Genomic DNA, 19,330 nt, shown 5'->3' with positions numbered 1-19,330 from the left:
ATAAGTATAGTTGTGATTTCTCATATGACCATTAAGTATGAAGGAAAAATCATGACTTTCCCAATTAATGCAACTACTTCTAAAGCATAGATCTGTTTGCTCTAAATGCAATGATTCAGCTGTGGAGTTTAAATTGTTAATGTCTAATGAAAAACTCCCTGTATTCCTGTCAAGGAAGTTTTTGAGAAATTAAATTAAAATCTAGAGAAGAAAAATTAATGTTAAGAAGATAGATTAGTGCTTAGTACTGGGCAACTTGTTCTTGTTCCTGTGCACAATGGTTTGTGCTCTTACTTTTGTTTGATTAAAAGTAATAACAAATCAACCACTTGCCGTAACCATGGCACCGGTTCCAGTCAGTAAGTCAAGAAACAATAGTCAAGGTATAGGCCAATAGTTTGGGACATTTGTAACTATTATTAAAAGTTAACTAAGCAGAAACAGCTCAAAACAAAACGCGAACTGAAAGTACAAATGCTTGCTTATGCATAAGTCAAAATACATTCTTCTATTCTTTTTTTTTTTTTTTTTTTAAAGAGAGAGTGAGAGAGGAGAGAGAGAGACAGAGACAATTTTTAATATTTATTTTTTAGTTCTCGGCGGACACAACATCTTTGTTTGTATGTGGTGCTGAGGATCGAACCCGGGCCGCACGCATGCCAGGCGAGCGCGCTACCGCTGAGCCACATCTCCAGCCCACATTCTTCTATTCTAATTGTAACTACGTAATATTTTGTTTCTTTGAATAATGATTCCTGTTTTGTAACCACAAAGTACTGTAAGCCTGCCAAAATGAAAAGTATATATGATCAACTTCACAAGTAAAGATTGGGATCAACACCTTCACTTTGGAGTCTGTGTTGTTTCTCCACCCCCTCTTTCGCCTCACCATCCGTTTCGCCTCACCACTCCTCACCATCCGTTCGTCTCCTGAGACCCCCTGTTGGAGCTGGTCTCCGACAATTTTCCCTGTTCTGGAAATCCCCCCTAGGAATGACCTGTATGGTTTAACTTTTCTCCTGTTCCTTCTCTCTGACTCTGAGCTCTGAAGAGGGGCAGCTATATTTGGTGCTGCATGCCATTATGTAGAATGAATCCTTGGACTGCTCAAAAACAATCTGTTGCATAAATGAAGGAAGCCCATGTTGAAGGTGGGCACCTTCCCCAGAAGCAGCCAAAAACATTATAAATAATTCCAGGGATGGCAGAGTTTCTAGTAAGGTCTTTTTCCCCTTGTCTACAACCAGCAAGGCCAAAATGGAATAATACAGGTGCAAAGGTGAGCTGTGTGTGTCCCTGAGCAAGTCATGGAACTGCAGGCAGCCTTCTGCCCGTACTTCTCAGACTTTTTTTAGCCAAGTTAAAAGAGCAGGCAGGATCGGAGTGGCTGAGGAGACTGAGGCACAAGGATCATGAATATGGCTAAGAAAACAACCAAAAAAGCCTGCCTGCTATTTATTCATCTATTTATTTAGCAGTACTGGGGCTCAAACCCAGGGTTACTCTACCATTGTGCTGCATTCCCAGCCCTTTTATTTTGAAACAGTTTTGGTAAAGTTTCCTAGGCTGACCTTGAACTTGGGATCCTCCTGCCTCACTGAGCCTCAGAAGTAGATGGAATCACAGGTGTGCACCTCCAGCAATCAGCCTTTTGGCAATGCTTCTGGTCGAAATTATTCTGAACTTAACAATTTCATTACTCATGGAATCACCATCTGGCTTGGAAGAGTCCATGAAGCTCCAGTTGTCTGGGGTCCTTTTTGCACAGGGAGAAAACTGAGGTCCACAGAGGGTAGGGACAACTTATCCAGCTGTGTTCAGAGACAAGAGTGGCACCAGGACGCAAATCCTAAGCTAGTTTGCCTGTCTTGTTAAAAACTGAGAAAGATGTTTAGGAATACAGAGGGAAAGAACACCAAGTTTCGAAAGGAGAAATATCCCCATTAAAATATAAAACAAACAACTTGTGTTGTTAGACAAAGGAGCCTCAGAGACAGAAAAGAGGTGCACTAAATAGCCCATAAATTACTTTGTGACTTTCCAGTTCCTTATATGTTTTCTGGAATATAGCAAAACAGGAACAAGACCTCAACAGAAAGAGACCATTAACCTTGTGAGGCTAGGGGCTAACATCCGAAACATGACCCTTCAGAGAACAGGTGAAATCTACATACGGGACCAGACCCTGCAACGGGAAAATAATACCTTGCTCAATATTTCCCAGCCAGAGGTTAAGTGCCGTTCCTCTGGATCATACATATTTCACCGTTTTTTTTTTTTTGGGGGGGGGTGTACTGGAGACTGAACTCAGGGAAGCTTAACCACTGTGTCACATGCCCATTCTTTTTTATTTTTTGAGATAAAAAAATAGCCTCGTTAAGTTCTGAGGCTGGCCTTGAACTTGCCGTCCTTCTGCCTCAGTCTCCCAAGCCCCTGACGGCCCAGCACCACCTAATGAACCTCAATAAAAACCCGACCTTAAGCGTTGGTGGGAGAACTCGCGCACACCTTCCAGCATGAACTTTCCGATAAAGCCCTCCCTTCTTGCTCTGCGACCGGACACGTCCTTAGATTCCCAGTGCACACCTCCTCGGACCCTGTACCGTGACAGAACTACCGCCCAACGCGGAGTAGCGCTCTTCTCGACCTCCAGCTTCCTAGGACCTCCGCGTTCCGGTCCCCGGAGGCGTACAAACTCCGTCCTCGCAACCCAACAAGCCGCTCTAGCCCACCCTCTCGTCTCTACCGCTTTGCAGTCAGCCAACGCTTCTTCTGATTGGCTCGGACGTGCGCCTTGCGCAATGACGTAACGACAGGCAGGGTTCTTATAAAGGCGCGACGCGGACCGCACAGTCCTCTCTCTGTTTCCGGCACTGCGTGTGGGTAAGTTCTGCTCACGTGCGTTCTAATTCGGACTTGGGTTATAAGAACCGCGGGCCTTCGGAGCTTTAGTGACCACACAGAAGTTAGGGAGCGAATGTTTTGGGGGGCGACAGGTTAGAAAAGCTTTTGGGGCGCGCCTCGCGAGATCGCTCCAGAGTGCCACAAGCTCTCTGCGGACGTGCGGACTGCGCAGGCCCCGCATGGAGTACTCACACGGAGTGTTACCCTCCCGCGCAGGCGCAGACAGACAAGCGAGCCAACATGCCGGTGGCCCGGAGCTGGGTCTGTCGCAAAACGTATGTGACCCCGCGGAGGCCCTTTGAGAAATCCCGCCTCGACCAAGAACTGAAGCTGATCGGTGAGTGGCAGGGTTTCGGCTTCCGAGGTCAGGGAGGGTAGCACGTGGGGAGGCCGCCCACGTGCGGCCTGTGGGCGTCTCCTGCAGGAAGATGGGTGGTTCCTGGCGCTGTCAATCCAGGTGTTGTACTAGTCGGTCGTCCTGAGACTATCAACCCGCCCTTCCACTCTACTGCAGGCGAGTATGGTCTCCGGAACAAACGTGAGGTCTGGAGGGTCAAATTTACTCTGGCCAAAATTCGCAAGGCTGCCCGGGAGCTGCTGACGCTGGACGAAAAAGACCCCCGACGTCTGTTTGAAGGTGTGTACGTGGTCGTCCCAAAGGGGTGGGGTGCAGGACTGCCGAGATCTAGACTAATCTGGTTAGAGGTGTGACATTGAACAAGCGGAGTCAGTTTTTTATTTAGCGGTTTTTCTTTTTCCTTGGTGCTGGGGTTTCAAGTCAGCCCTGAATGGTGAGTTTGCTTCACCACGCCCCTAGGGTTTTCCCGCCTTTCCTCACTTAGTGGTGGGTTTTGAGTATGTGTATGGTGCTGAGGATGGAGCCCAGGGCCTTGTACACTTCAGGCAAAGTGGTCTATAAATGAGCTACACTCCCCTTAATTTAGCTATTTATTTAATGGAGATGTGTATGAGAAAAGTATCCGGATCTTACCCTTGCCTTATGAGTGTGTGACATTTTCAATATGTGTCTAGAGCTGGTGATGGCAGTCCTGCTTGCACATCAGACGACCTGTGTATTACACAGCAAAGCATTCTGCTCTTTATTGTGTCCTGTTTGCTGGTGGTGGGAAGGCCTTGCCTGAAATTTCAGGAATGTCTGATAGCAGGAAATTGGCCTGGAGGTTTACTTTGCTTCCTTTTTGCAGTAAGCTGGTTAAAACTATTTAAGTGACATTTAGTAAAGGCCTGAAGGGGGGTTGATGTGGATATCTTCAGGAAAAGAGTTCAGGCGATGACATAGGGTTTGCCACCTTTTATTTTTGGCAGTACTACAGATTGAACCCAGGTTGCTCCATCACTGACCTGTATCCACAGCCCTTTTTTATTTTCAGATTTGTGTTGCTGAGGCTGGCCTTGAACTGTTCATGCTGCTGAGTAGCTCACTGTGCTTGGCTTTCACACCATCTTGACACCCTAAGCCTGAGCTTAGATAATGATGTAGGGGAAAACAAAATGGGATGGGAATCAGGAGGCCTGGCTCCTTGGGCAACTGGCTTTAGTTTTCATCTAGGGTTATAATCAGATTTTCCTCCCTGTGTGTGATGGAGTTATATAGGAATAGAGGATGGTCCTACATGTCATGGAGCTTGAGGAGGACAAAATTAGCATGCATGTCACTTATGAAGGCTTGTGGGTGTTGAAGTCTTCATTCTTTTGCTAGATAATAGATCTCTTTGAAAGGCTCATGAAAGCTCTGGAATCCCTTCTGTCATGGGCACTGATGACCAGAGGCAGTTTCTCCCATAGTTGTCTGGGGTCCTTTTTGCACAGGGAGAAAACTGAGGTCCACAGAGGGTAGGGACAACTTTTCCAGCTGTGTTCAGAGACAAGAGTGGCACCAGGACGCAAATCCTAAGCTAGTTTGCTTAGGGGGAGCAGGCCACAGCTAGTTCTTGTTTTATGGGTCATTTTTGAACACAGAACTAAACACAAGGTCTATGATTTGGTGCTTCTCATGTGGAAAGGGAGCTGCAGCTTCATGAGGGCTGCCTGGTTTTTCAGGGTAGAAGTGAAAGTTGGAGAGGGTGGTGGCTCCTTAGGGGGTAGGACTTTCTAGTAAACAAAAGTGTTGAGCCAGGAACTGCAGGCATCCTGTCCTCAGCTTCCTTTATCCAGCCTGCCCTGAGCCAGATTCAAAGGTGTGTGATTTAAGAGTGAAATGAATTATTCTTTTCAGTCCTAAGGATAGGTGCTGGTACTAGCCCCTTAAGAATGGGCCAAAAGTGTGATTGCCTCACAGCAGAGCTTTTTGGCCCTACAGAGCAGCTCTTCCTCTGCATTGTTAGGGCCGTAGTAGCTTCATAGTACCAGCACTTTCTAGACAAGAACATAGGTACATGTGGCCACCTGCTCTCCTTGTTAAAACAGGTGACTAGGATGATTTTCAGTATTACCTCATGTTGGTTAAGTACAATTAAGTCTTGTGTCAAGTTAGCCTTTGTCTCAACGTAGCACTGCCACAACATGGAGCTTCAAGAGGTGGACCCAGGATTTGATCCCTAGAAGTCTGAGGTCAGAACTCTTGAGTGAAAACTTACTCTGTCCCTCCAGGCAATGCCCTGCTGCGACGACTTGTCCGCATTGGGGTGCTGGATGAGGGCAAGATGAAGCTGGATTACATATTGGGCCTGAAGATTGAGGATTTCTTGGAGAGGCGCCTGCAGACCCAGGTCTTTAAGCTGGGCCTCGCCAAGTCCATCCACCACGCACGTGTGCTCATTCGCCAGCGCCACATCAGGTATGGCGACTGCTGAGCCCCTGAATCTCCCTATTCCCTTTGATGGTTGCCCTCTCTAAGCCTGCTGTCCCTGTCTCCTGTGCAGCCATTGGAGCTGACAAAGGTGTGAGGGTATGGATTCACACCCTGCAAACATCTCGGGGGATCTGGGGACAACCTTGTTCCCTGTAGCCCCTGTCAGCGCAAGGGTCACTGCGGCTTAAGCCGTACACCTTGCGAAGGCCTCTGTCAGGCATGCAGGCAGCTGGAGAGGTAACAGCTCTTGGTGCCCCTGGATGGTGAGGACTGGGTGCAACTGGGTGGGCTCAGTTCTGCTGGGCTCACTGGAGCCTGTTCCAGAGGTTTGGTGCAGATACCAGGACCGCAGTAGTCCAGCTGGCAGGATGGCAGCTGATGTAGAGACAGGGCAAAGTGGCATTGAGTTGAGGGCTAGGTGTAGTTCTCTTCCCTACCCCGTACCTGGGATTTAACCCAGGGCACTTATTTACTTTTAGTTCTAGTTGGACACAATACCTTTATTTAACTTACTTCCCAGGGTCTCGCACATGTGAGGCGTGCGCTCTACCACTGAGCCACAGCCACAGCCCCAGCCCCCCCTCTGGGGTCTTGTGTGGGTTTCTTGATTTCTCTCCTCTTCTGTAAAGTGAAGGATAAACTCACCCAAAGCATTGGGGTGGTGTCCCGATGGCCTAAAGCTGACCCAGTACAGGGGTCCAAAGCTGAGAAGTACCCCCAGCACACCATGGGTCAGCACAGCTAGCTAGCTGCAAGGCACAATCCCAGAGCAGAGTGGTGTTTTGGTTGGGGGACTGGTTCCGCCCAGGCCCCTTGACTGCCTTTCTCCTTTCAGGGTCCGCAAGCAGGTGGTGAACATCCCGTCCTTCATTGTCCGCCTGGACTCCCAGAAGCACATCGACTTCTCCCTGCGGTCTCCATATGGGGGTGGCCGCCCAGGCCGCGTGAAGAGGAAGAATGCCAAGAAGGGCCAGGGTGGGGCCGGGGCTGGTGATGATGAGGAGGAGGATTAGGCCCTCCCCCTGGGCTGGAGGATTGTTTTCCAGGCAGGTAATAAAGCAGGTTCAACACTTTGGAGTTGGTGTTTTATAAGTATATCCTTGCACCCCCCCCTGCACATCCTTCTGTGGTGGGCAGAGCTCAGCTGGGTCCCAGGCCAGGCTTCCTGGAGCTGGGGCGTGCAAGTGTTGCCAGGCTAGAAGATACCACCAGGTCCAGGCTAAGCACCTCCCAGGTGGTGGGTCTTGACCTCAGGGTGGGCTACAGGGTAGTGAACAGAATGTGCATAGTCACTTTTATAGTTGGGGGGAGACCAAGTTGCTGAGTAAAGCCAGGCATGTGCAAATGGGGACAGGAAAGAGTCATTTGCAGGCAGACTAGCAAGTGCAGGTCAGGCTTGTCCCACTCAGCCTGGTCAAGAGCTGAACCCTAGAGAGCCTTCATCTGATCATGGAAAGATTGCCACACGGTGGTTGGTGATGGGGAGGGTCCCATTTGTCTCAACATGTGGGTTTAATAAGTGGAAAGTAGCTGGTGACCTTTGGACAGGGGCATTCGAGGAACTGCCTATGGAGTTTGTCCTACACTCATAGTCAGGTGACAGGCTTCCTTTTTCCTGCCTTGCTGAGAAGCTGGCTGGCTGGGAGGTGAGTCAAAGCCTGCAGCCACTTTGCATGCTGCAGTCTGGTCCCTGGGTCAGTCCACTGAATCCTGCACGAAGTCCGACAGCACTGCAGCTTCTTGGGCTAGGTGGTTTTCCACTTGAGTGGCCTTGTTGATGGCAGCTGAGATGTAGAGGGTAACCAGGTCACTCAGGTGTTCTAGTGCAGCTGAAGCTTCCTGGAAGCAGTTTATGCCTCTCACAGGCTCTTGTCCATTTGGCCCTCATCCTGTCCATTAGCTGAGGCTGGCATGGCTCCCATGCCCCCAGGGTCCTGGCAGTCTGGAGTGTGAGGTCTGTCCTTTGTCAGTGGCCTGGAATGGGGACAATAGGAGGGAAGGTGTGCTTGGGGTGGGGCAGCCCAGGGCTTGGGCAGGAAGACTGGTCCTCCTCTCCAGCTTCTGCTCTTGGGAGGCAGGCTTGGGGTCTTGTGATGAAGGGAGGAGGGACACAGGCAGCTGGCCTGCTGGTGGTTGGACACCTGGTGCTTGCAGAGGTCAGGACTGGGAGTAGGAAATGGAGTGGACCTGTCCACTTACGAGGAGCAACAGCCACAGGTGCCCCAGCCAGGGATCAGGCTCCCTTGCCAGGGCAGATAGAGGAGCCTGGGGTGGGTAGGAGCCACCATCACCTCTTGATGGGCCCGAGGCTGGTTTCCCACAACTATGGGACAGTGAAGTAGAACAAGCCAGAGACCAGTGCCGAGCTGACTGGGATGCCCTTGGGCCTCTGCAGGTCCAGGGTGTGGGGCTCAGGTCCCAGTGTCCCCTGCGTGGCTCCTCTGTGCAGGTCAGGCTCTTCAGCCACACCTTCATCCCTGCCATCCTGGTGCGGTGCTCAGCTCCTCAGGGACCAGAGACACCAGCAGTGGGACCCTGAGGGAGTGCTGTGTCAACACCAGTGTGCTCTGGACGCTGCTGGGAACTGGCGCTGGGAGAGGGGCCTGCTGGGTTTCATGTTTGAGCAGGGAGGATGTGGGTGCCCCATGAGGACCACAGGATACTCACCTGACTGTCCAGCTGTCTGTCCTCAGGCTGTGTGTCTTAGCAGCATCTGGGGTGGGGGTGGGCGCACAGAGCGGGACATTCATCTTTTCAAGATACCCTGAGATCTCACTCCACAGAGGCCCAGGGTGGTTCTGACTTGGCCAAGGCCACACAGTATCAGATTCACGTTCTCTAAGCCTAGAATATTCCAACCAACACCCACCTCCCTAGTGCCTGCCAGCCCCATTCTCCCACCTGCAGCACAACCCTCTTCTTCCTTACATAGGTCTCCTCCTGGACCTCAGCAGCCACCCTATGGCTGCAGTGAGTCCTACAGAGGAAACATTACAATACCCTCTATCTCCTTGTAGAATTCAAGACAAGGCAGTTTTAAAAATATGAGCCAGGCTCTGGCACAGGCCTGTCATCCCAGCTACTTGGGAGGCTGAGGCAGGAGGATTGCCAGTTCAAGGCCAGACTCAGCAACTCAGGGAAACCCTGTCTCAAAGTAAAAAGGATGTAGCTCAGTGATAGAGCACCCCTGAGTTCAATCCCTAGTACCACACAAAAAGCTAACTAAAAATAGTGAAATACGCCATAACTGCACATGTTCTCATAGATCTGAAAAGGCCAAAGTCACTATAAACATTTCCGTACGCACTCACATTGCTTCTTTCTACATTTTCTCACTAGGACTGTGGGAAGCCATTCCAACACGTGACTGGGTGACTCCCGTTAAGGGCCTGAGGCACTTTGGCTAAGTCGAAGTCCCCCCCCCCCACCCTTTCCTGATGAGAGAGCCCATCCGTGTGGGGGTGTGCCTGACCACTGACTCCGGGGACCGAATCACTGACCCTGACCTTGGAGTGCAGCCCCCCCTCAACCTTCATTGGATGGAATTCTCCCCTGAATCTCTTGTTCCCTAATAAAAGGCTAGTCCCCAGCGTGCTCACTCTCTCTCTCCTGCTAGCCCTGAGTAATCCTTGCTGCCCTGCTGGGCGAGGGAACCAGAGAGGTGAGCCGTCTGGGACCTAGCAATAGAAATAAGGTAACCGAGTCTGTGTTTTTATTTCGATCTCTTCTAACTAACTTTATGCCTAGAACCTCATTAATGAAACCACTGCGCAGGCCGCGTGGTAGATAGGACATTATGCAAAAGTGTTTCCAAGCTCATTGTTCCCATAGGCAGGTTTCTCTGGGGCTGCTACACTGAGCCACTCCCACTCACCTGCCTTCCTCTGTTGGCTCTGCCAATAGCGTTGGAGAAGGAGGAGGAGCAGCAGGAGGAAGGCCACTGAGACTTGGCAGAACCTGCAGGTGCCTTCCCTTCAGATCTTCCCAGTCCTGGACACAGGGGCATTGTGAACCAGGAGCCACGCCACTTTCCTGAGCACCTACTGTGTGCCAGCCCTGCTGGTCTTTCCACCTGTCACCTCCAGCCCTGTCACTCAGGCATCATGGCACTGCCACCCACTCCCTCAGGCACAGATGAGGAAACTGAGGCTCAGAGGGGGATTCCCTGCCCAGTCACCCAGCAGGAAGCAGCAGAGCGGGGCCTGAACTGGGGGAGTCTGACTCCTCTCCACCAGAGCTCAGCCCTGAGCTGGAGGGAAAGAGCCTGACACCCCAATGGCCCTGAGCCCTCCCCTGCTCAGTGTCACTGTCTCTGCACAGAGGAGACAGAGCCCTGCAGATTCAGGTCCTGGAGGCTTCCCTGCAGGCCCCTCTCCCAGCAGGGCACAGCCAAGGTCAGCCTGAGAGGCACTTGAAGGTCAGGGCCAGGCCTCTCCTCTGCCCTGGGAGAAACTGAGGCCCAGAGGGGAGGGGCTGGTCCCCGTCAGCATCTCCAGAGGGGGCTGCTCCCCCTCAGCTCAGCCCTGCCCTGGACCCCACCTCCCACCAGAGCCCCTCACTCACCACTCTGGGGTCCTGGGTCCGTGGGGGTGAGGGGCTGGTCCTCAGGGCCTCCTGGGGTGGGTGGGGGGTGAGGGCTGGGCTGCCTGCCCCCCACTTCAGCTGGCTGCTCCTCCCCAGGCTGGGCCCAGAGTCACGTCTGCCTGGACCTCCCCCTCATGCCTCCCAGCCCTGAGCCCCAGGGCCTGGGGTCCCCACCGCTCCTGTGCCACAGAGGGAGGTCTTGGCCCTCCTGGGTGGAAGCCTCTGCTGCTTCCTTCCTGCTTTGTCCCCCTGGTGAGGGGCTCCCGGGCCTGTGAGACTGGTGGGAAATGGGGAGGGCCTTTCTCCTTCTGTCTGCCCTGAGTCTTGCCGGCCACCCTCTCCCCACCAAGTCCCTGGTGGCCTTCAGGGGTGAGGCTCTAAGGGGAGGATTGGAAGGGAGGCCCTGGAGGGAGCTGCCCCATCTTCTCACGGGGATATCCTGGGCACAGCCTGGCACTGCCCATGAGGACACAGGAAGAATGGAGACCCTCACCTGATACCCCGAGCTCCAGGGTTCCCTGGGCTGTGACAGCAGGTAGGGGGTGGCGCTGCGTGAGCCATAGCACCTGTAGGTGCCCCGTGGACCAAGGTCACAGCATTCAGTGTGAAGCTGGCCAGAGACGGCACAGGCCCATCCTGGGCGTGGCAGTGCTGGGCAGGAGCAGCTGACCCCTCCTCGCACAGCTGGAAGGTGTCAAGCCAGACCTCAGAAAGACCTGCAGGGTCCCACTCCCCCTGTTCCCTGAGCTGCACAGGAGGGACACCTTCCCTCCCAGGGCCACCAGGGGGCCTGGGTCAGCCCAGGTGAGGGGTTTAGGGGTGGGTTCCTGAGAAGGAATCAGACCTGGGGTTCAGGGATGTCTCCCTGTCTGCCTGGTCAACCCCAGGCCCCTTCCAGACTGGTCAGCACCCAGGCCCATGGACTCCCCTTTCCTAAACCCATCGGAGGTTCACTTAGGCTGAACCAGGAGGTCCGAGACTCACCTACCTTTGTCTTGGCCCACAGGCCAGGACCCAGCCCTGGAAGAGCGCACCCTGTGAGACTGTCCCCATGTGAACCCAGGTGGCCTCAGGACCTCCCAGGGCACAGTGCCCCCCCTGCTCAAGAGTGGCCCTCCCTCTGCCTGCTCTGGCTCTCTGAGCTTGGGGCTCAGAGCTGGGCTGAGTGCCTTGCCTCCCCGTCCCCAGACCTGAGTCCCAAGGCTCCCAGGGACCAGCACCCAGGAGGGGTCCTCTCTGTCCCCAGAGCTCATCCAGGCAGAGGAGGGCGGTGAGGGCGGGGGTCTTGGTGCTGCCTCCCACGGTCCTTGGGGCAGAGCCCTGGCCTGAGGTCCCTTGGCAGAGGGCACCTCTCAGCTCTGTGTTGCAACTGGAGTTTCCTCCCCAGCTGCTGCCCTGGAGGAAGCTGTCCTGCCCTGGGGCCGCTGCCCTGGAGGAAGCTGTCCTGCCCTGGGGCCGCTGCCCTGGAGGAAGCTGTCCTGCCCTGGGGCCGCTGCCCTGGAGGAAGCTGTCCTGCCCTGGAGGACAGGGCTGAGGAGACAGAGGCTCTGGGACCTTCAGGCCAGATGTGAGCCCAGTGGGCCCCTGGGCTCTGCTGCCTGGCCTGACTCAGCCATCTTGCCCCAGCCCAGTGAGTCTGCCCAGGGTCAGTGAGGGCCGGACCTCGGGGCGCCGTCCAGTCACACTCCAAGTCTAGACACGGTGTGCCTGAGGCCAGGCCCCTCCCTCTCCTGAGCTTCTGTGGGTACAGACTGTCTTCCTGTGCTGGGCATCCAGGCCAATCGAGTGGTCACCACCCGCAGGCAGGCCCCGGGGCCGGAGCCTGAGGGATAGTACGTGACCATCGTTTGTCTCCCCTTCTGATTGGTGTGGCATTGTCGGTCACCTTGTGGTCTGGTTGCCTAGGTAACCAGAGATGGTAGCCCCGATCGTCAGGGTCGAGCAAAGGTGTCTGGCCTTCCTGAAGCCCCAGGGGTCCAGCTACACTCACCTGTTCCTTTGGGATATTACCCCTTTGCCCTGTTTGGCATAGAATGTTCCATGGAAATGCCCTTTGTGTGTCCCCTTCTCTTGCTCTGCCCTTGGGTGTGGCCTTCCTAGATGGCAGTCAACCTGACAGCAGACATCAGGAAGCTAGACTCAGCCCCTTGAAACCTGACCCCTGGCCTCACTGGAATGGCTTCTCCTCAATAAAGGGGGTCAGCATGCGCTTTCTCTCTTCTCCTCTCTCTCTCTCTCTCTCTCTCTCTCTCTCTCTCTCTCCGGACCCTTAAGGTCAGAGGAGCCGTCACAGGACCCCAAAGAAAAAGGCATCTCTGTCTCTTGTGTGGTTGTTTTGTGCAGCCCAGTTCCCCTGGGGTGACCCTGGGTGTTACATGGCAGGAGCCGCCAGTGAGGCAGGTGGTCTTCCTGGACGCGAGAGCCAAGGTGGACGGTGTCGTGAGGGTGCTGGGTATTAACAAGGAAGACCCACGTCTGTGTCTCCACTGTGTCCCTTTTTATTGAGCAGCAGTGAATTGGCAGGCGACACCTCCTTCAGCCATGGCACTTCCTGAACACTCGGGTCCCCTGGTGTCACAGCCGGGCATTCACAGGTGCTTTGAACCCCAAGTCACACACTGAAGGGAGACAGACGGGGCTGGACCCGAGGAACAGCGGGGAGCAGCTTACTGGCTGCAGCCAGGCTCAAGAGCATGGCTTTTTGCCTCCATCGAATCACGCCTTGGAACCCTGAGTTCAGAAAATTCTAGAACTTTATACCCAGTGTGTAAGGGGAGGAGCTCAGAGGCTCACAATCTGTAGAAATTCACAAGTTCATTTTCTGGGCACCCAGTTAGGCCAAGGACACCCTCTGTCTGGGGAGGAGAGTCCCTCTCCCCTTTCTTCCCGCCGGCTGGCTCCCAGGACCTGACTCTCGTCCTCTGAGGTGCAGTGCAGAGGCCTCTGGTCGACCCAGACCCAGGCTGGAGGCCGTGGGTCCCTCATCCCACTGTCTCTGCACACACTCCCTCCACCTGAAGCCTGTCCTAGGAATTCTTGCGGACAGTCTAGGAACAGGTCGCCAGACAGCATTTATGAAGGTCTCTGGGGAAGCCTAGTTGTGGCAGGGTCTTCTGGGTGGGGGGTCCCTGGCCTGCTTCAGTCTTCACACCACGACGGATAAATAGGTCACAGAGGAAGAAAGGGCCAGAGCGGCTGCAGGCTTGCACAGCAGAGAGGGTGCACAGTCAGGGTCACTGGACACTGGCGGAGGTCAGGGAAGGATTTTAAGGAGCCAGTCCAGCGGGACGTCTGAGCAGAGGATCTGCACTGACCGCAGTTCCGGTGTCAGTGTGAGCTTGGAGGGCCGTGTGTGGGCATCCCGGCAGAAGAGACCACACTGTGCGGAAGCCCCGTGGGGACGGGAAATGAGAGAGGTTCCTGTCTGTGGGGAGTTTCCTGGCAAGGCTCATGATGAGTGGCCAGATGATGGGGTCAAGGTTCAGTTGTGGGTGTGGGGGTGTCCCCCTTTTGGGGCCTCGAGTGAGGGGTCCTGTCTGGTGAGGTTGAAAAGCTCCTGTGTCTGGTGTTCCTGATATGCTTCGCATGTCCGTGTGTCCAGGTGCTGCTTGACTTGGGTGTCCCTGATAAGGTGGCACGGACAGGTGACTGGCCAGCGTGTGCCTTCGGGGTGCCAGGCAGATGGTGGCTGTTTACTTGTACAGCGAGGAGTGGAGTCATCCGACCTGGCACCTGTACTCAGGGCAAACTAGTGCTTTACACATGGAGGGACTCGGTGGTCATTCAGAGCAGGGCAGACCTGCTGCCCACCAAAAGGCAGATACCACAACCACCTGGACACTCGATAGGCGAGGAGGCCGGCGGAGCAGCGGGAGACCAGCGTGAGCCGCTCTGCGAACCGCGTGCACTGGGGGCCCCGGGTGAGGGTCTCGGGTCCAGTGTACCTTGAAGGGTATGGCCCTCAGGACGGAGGGCTCAGGCAGAGTCTCAGCAGGAACAGGAGGAACAAGGCTCTGTTTCTGGGAGGCACCACCACGCCCAGGAGTGTGGGGGGCTCCATGTGGGGACCACAGCGATAGCCAACATGGCCCACCTGGACCGGGCTCTGGTCAGCACTCTGCGTGGCTGGTCTCTGTGGGCCTGCCACCGACGGCATGGACAGGTTGACCACGCAGAGGAAGGAGAGGAGCTACTGTCGCCCTGGTGGCCGGGCCTTTGGAAAGGACCCTCGGGGCTCAGGTTGGCTCAGGCGTGTGTGATTCACGGCTGTGTGACTGGGCGGTCACGTGTCGGGGCTTGACCAGAGGCGGGGGACTGTCGTGTGGCGCAGTTGAGAGCATCTCTGGCCTGAGCATCAACAGCCTTGAGAGCCAGGGGGTGTGCAAGGTGGGGCAGGGAAGGACGTGGAGGGACGGAGGGTGGGACAGAGGGTGGGTGGAGCAGGTTCTGCTGGGTTGAGAGGACTGGGCCGGGCCAGGACCAGAGCCTGGAGGGGGCCAGGAGAGGCTGGTGTGCTGGCGTGGACAGGGCGTCTGGAGCCTTCTCCAGGGCCTGGGCTGGGCTGCGGCCAGGGGGCGTGGGTAGGAAGAGCTCCGGGCAGCACTGTCTGGAGTCAACCTCTGCAGGGAGGCAAAGCCCCAGGCTGAGGTGGCTCCCCTCTGTGCCTGGGTGGCAGGAGCAGCCGCAGGTGTCCAGGACGATGACCCCAGGAGAGGAGCTTGGGAGGCGTTGGTGAGGCTTGGGGACCCTCAGAGGCAGGTCTGACTGCCCCCTGGCCTGGAGAGGGGTTCTGATCCTCCATGCGCTCTGCTGTCTCCCCTGAGTGTCTCAAGTCCCTTCCCTCCTGGGGTCGTCTCGCCCTCTGCAGCCCCCTCCTCCCCTGGGCAGAACCGCGGTCTTATACCTTGAGTCCCCAGGCTCAGCCCATCCAGAGACGGCCACTGAAGACGTGATGAGGTTGTGACATTTCCTGGCGGCCTTGAGCAGGAACTTCCCCTCACCAGCCTCCTTTTCCCGCTTGTTCCCAAGGGCGGTGACCTCTGCTCTCTGCTATGAGGAACTGGGCGACTGGGGCATGGCTCTGTCTCCAGTGGACCATGGAGGGGAGGCCCTGGGATGGGGACAGTGACAGAGCCAGGAGATGAAGGAGCCCTGCTCCACACCCACCCTGCTGCTAACCCAGAGAGGGGCAGGATGCAGGCTGGGTGTGTGGCCACAGCCCAGGGGGGAAGGGGGAGTGGCGAGGAGAGGGGACCCAGGGAGCCAGCAGAGGCCCACGCTGAGTGTCCTGGTGCCTGATTTGCCCCTCGTCTGTGAAGCCGGCAACTGAACCCACGTCTGCTGGAGGCTGGGGACTGGGGCCTCCGCGCCTGGCCTCCGCTGTGGTGGGAGATGGTTGGTAGGAAATCAGGGAACTGGAAAATGAGGGTCAGGAAGTCCCGGAGGGAGCAGAGGCCTGGACAAAACAGCTCGAGGACAGGACTTGGAACGCGGCACATGAACTCACCAGGTCCCCAACCCAAGGCCAGGCACGGTGGCGCACGCCTGTAATCCCAGTGGCTCGAGGCTGAGGCCGGGAGGATCCTCCGGTCAAAGCCAGCCTCAGCACCTGAGCGAGACCCTCGGCAACTTCAGAAATGTAACGAGACCCTGACTCAAAAAACTAGAAGGGCCGGGATGTGGCTCTGGGTTTATCCCCGGCCCCAAAACAAAGAAGACGCAGGGTGGACGGCAGCACCAGGTGGACTGAGTGGAGCCTGGCGGAAATGAGGGGAGACAGACGACGGCGAAGGCTTTGAAGTCAGCTGGCTCCTGAAACGCCCCACTGGAGGGCGGGCGAGAGCTGTCAGGACCGTGGGGAGCCCTGGAGCGCGGGGAAGGAGGCCCAGGGCCCCGTCCCCCCCAGGGACACGCCGGGGGGCAAAACTGTCAGAATCAGCTTTTGGACTCAGATCCGCTGGGTGGCTGAAGCGACCAAGGGAAGTCCCCATGAGGGCAGCAGAGCACGGGGCCAGTGGCTGTGGCCAGCCGTCAGTGCCCAAGGTGGCAGATGGTCCTCATCGGGAAGAGCGGAGGGCATGTGTCTCCACTGCCCGCCCGCTGCCCTCAGCTCCAGGGCAGGGCTCCTTCTTTCCCTCTGACGGGGCCATTCCCAGGACTGCAGCGTCTTCCCAGGAGGACTGGGCCGGAAGCCGTTGTGTTCTGTTTGTTTATTCTTCATAACCTGCCTGCACCCAGGCCTTGTGCATACTGGGCGAATGCTCTGCCCCCGAGCTCCATCCCCAGCCTTTTTAAATTTTTTGAGACAGATTTGCCCAAATTGCAGAGGCTGGCCTTGAACTTGTGATCCTCCTGCCTCCACCTCCCAAGTAGCAGGGTTACAGGCATGGGCCACTGTGCCCAGCTTCCAACAGTATTCAAAGTCACAGCTAGGGGATGCAGTACCGGAGACTGGGGACACTGTTTGGGACAAGAAGCATATCAGGGATCCTGGGTGTGGCCCACGTCCTGCGTGAGAGATGCAGTCAGGGTCACTCCCTGCGAATTGGGCCAGCAACGAGAAGACCCCACAAACACAAAACGCCTTTTCCGGAGGTCAGGTATGGCTCTGTGACCTCAGGTGTCAGCTCCCCAGCTGGAGGGCAAGGGGAGCAAGGCAGGCAAGAGGGTGGGCGCACCCCGAACCCCTCATTCGGGGAAGGACATTCCGCGGACTATTCCACCCACATAAGGCAAGGGATGGTGTTACAGCAAATGGGGGTGTGGCCTGGTCCCACTGGGTGACGCCCAGAGCTGCACTTCCCAGCGACGGTAAGGCCAGTGTTGCGATGAGTTCCACTCCCCCATTGCTCAAGGCTGAGGGGCCTGCTCAGCTCCTGTTCAGGGGGCCCGACACCTGGGGAGGAGGAGGTCGGGAAAGGAGAACTACGGGAACCTAGGGCTTTAACGGCTCCTGTGTGTCCCTAGGAACAGAGCAGCCAGGGGTAGGGAGCACGCTCAGAGAGACCCTCACCTTCAAGCAGGAGTGCTCCAAACAGCCGGGCTACCCACTGAAGCCAGCCAGAACCCACAGCCGACCTGTGACTTCATGAAGGACACGGATCTGCAGGCCCAGCCGACTCCAAGCTGGGTAACGCCAAAGACATCCACCCGCAGACACATGATGGCCGACTTGTCAAAGCCAAGGACAAAGAGAACTTTGAAAGCCCCGAGAGGGTGAGGTCCCTTGTCACGTACAAGGACCCTCAGGAGGACCAGCAGTCTGATGCTCACTGGAGACCTTCTAGAGCAGAAGGCACCTGGACGACACATTTAAGTGCTAAAGGAATAAAGCTGCCAGCCAGGAACTGTGTATTTGGAAAGCCATCCTTTTAAAATGAAGAAATGATTAAAATATTCTCCGATGATCAAAGGCTCCTTCAGGAGACTTTTTCCTGGTAGATCTATCCTGTAAGAAAAGCTAACGTGGGTCCTTCAGGTAGAAAGGAAAGCAGCATTGAGAGCCACATGAAGAATAGAGACCTCCAGTAAAGATAACCTGGGTGGAGGCCGAGGCAGGAGGACTGCAAGTTCAAAGCCAGGCTCAGCAACTTAGCGAGGCCCTGGGCAACTTATTGAGGCCCCGACTCAACATAAAAAATGAAAAGGGCTGGGGATGTGGCTCAGTGGTAGGGCACCCCTGGATCTAATCCCCTGTATCAAAAAAGAAAAGGAAACACAAGAGAATTCATTTATAAATGGCAAAGCCCACGCACAGACCTGTCGTCAAAGCAGATACAATGTGCATGGTGAGCCCATGGAGAGACGGACAGCGTCATTGTTCACTAGGGAAATAAATCAAACCAGGATGACGCCCGGGTTCAAATGATCTAGCCCTCGCCGCGAGGCCATATCTGGAACAGCCAAACACAGCCGAGCGGAGGAGCCGCGAGTGTCGGTGTGGACGTGGGACCGGGTCTCGGGGGGTTACCAGTGCACCTACAGGAAAGCAAGGTGTCCTCGTGGTGTAAGGTGGCTTGTGGGTCCTCTGGGGGTGGGACAGAATTACGTACTTTCCAGAAACTGTGCTCCTGGGCGGCATCCAGAGCAACTGAGAAGAGATTTCACACAAAGAGTCGCGCACGGACGTCACAGTGTCACTAGTCACAGCGGGAGAAAAGCGAGCACCGCCCGAGTGTCCACCGAGGACCAAGGGAGGAAGGCCACGGGGATCGTCCACCCTGGGGCGTTCTGCATCCTGCTCCCATGCACCACGTTCTACTGGAGAAACAGACTTAAAAGTTGTGCGAGAGAAGAATTCTGTGTCCAGCAGAAAAATTCTTTTTTTTTTTTTTTAAAGAGAGAGAGAGAGAGAGAGAGAGAGAATTTTTTTTTAATATTTATTTTTTAGTTTTCGGCGGATACAACATCTTTGTTTGTATGTGGTGCTGAGGATCGAACCCTGGCCGCATGCATGCCAGGCGAGCGCCTACCGCTTGAGCCACATCCCCAGCCCCGAAGAAAAATTCTTAAGGATTGAAAGCAAAATAAAGTAATTCTTAGACAAAGAAAAACTCAGAAAGTATCTTGCCAACAGACACAACGTCGGAGAAACGTCCTACGGCAAAAGGGAAATGTAGAAATTCAGGAGTGGAGCCGGCGGGTGGGGAGCCCCTGTGGGCTCCGCTGCTAGGGAGGCTGAGGCGGGAGGATTCCCTGAGCCCAGGACTTCCCGGCCAGCCTGGGCAACTCAGCAGGACCCTGCCTCAGAATAGAAGGACTGGGAGTGAGGTGCTGGGGCAGGCCCTTGCCTAGCACCTGTGAGGCCTGGATTCAAAAGACAAAAGAAAGCAAGCCTGGACGACCAACCGCCTCAGCTCTTTGAGCTCCATGAGGGAAGCCCCTGCAGCTGCGCTGCGTCTAGTTCTTAGGGACCCGTCTCCTTCAGGGCCAGGCTTGTCTGCATCTCGGAGACACCTGTTCTGTTAATGTGCCGACTGCATCACTTAATTTCTGAATTTCAAGCCACTCTTGTCCTCCAAACAGAAAGCA

General features: G+C 55.3%; 1 protein-coding gene across 1 annotated transcript; it reads left to right on the top strand.

The window, feature by feature from the left end:
• The first annotated feature begins 2,816 nt into the window (after nt 1–2,816).
• On the top strand, nt 2,817–6,793 carry Rps9 (ribosomal protein S9). The gene is made up of 5 exons (XM_026381171.2): nt 2,817–2,883; nt 3,121–3,241; nt 3,419–3,541; nt 5,515–5,701; nt 6,552–6,793. Exons 2-5 carry the CDS (start codon nt 3,145–3,147, stop codon nt 6,727–6,729), a joined length of 585 nt encoding a protein of 194 aa, XP_026236956.1. The 5' UTR covers nt 2,817–2,883; nt 3,121–3,144; the 3' UTR covers nt 6,730–6,793.
• Nucleotides 6,794–19,330: the final 12,537 nt, after the last annotated feature.

The sequence above is a fragment of the Urocitellus parryii genome, chromosome 15 (genome assembly GCF_045843805.1).
Source record: "Urocitellus parryii isolate mUroPar1 chromosome 15, mUroPar1.hap1, whole genome shotgun sequence".
NCBI lineage: Eukaryota > Metazoa > Chordata > Mammalia > Rodentia > Sciuridae > Urocitellus > Urocitellus parryii.
Note: the sequence above shows the minus strand (reverse complement) of the source record. Positions and strands in the feature narration are given on the sequence as shown.

Excerpts from the sequence above, each read along its gene's own strand:
- Rps9 (XM_026381171.2), top strand. The coding sequence starts at position 3,145 with ATGCCGGTGGCCCGGAGCTGGGTCTGTCGCAAAACGTATGTGACCCCG. Across the intron at positions 3,242-3,418 it reads CCAAGAACTGAAGCTGATCG|GCGAGTATGGTCTCCGGAAC; the intron begins GTGAGTGGCAGG and ends ACTCTACTGCAG. Across the intron at positions 3,542-5,514 it reads CCCCCGACGTCTGTTTGAAG|GCAATGCCCTGCTGCGACGA; the intron begins GTGTGTACGTGG and ends CTGTCCCTCCAG.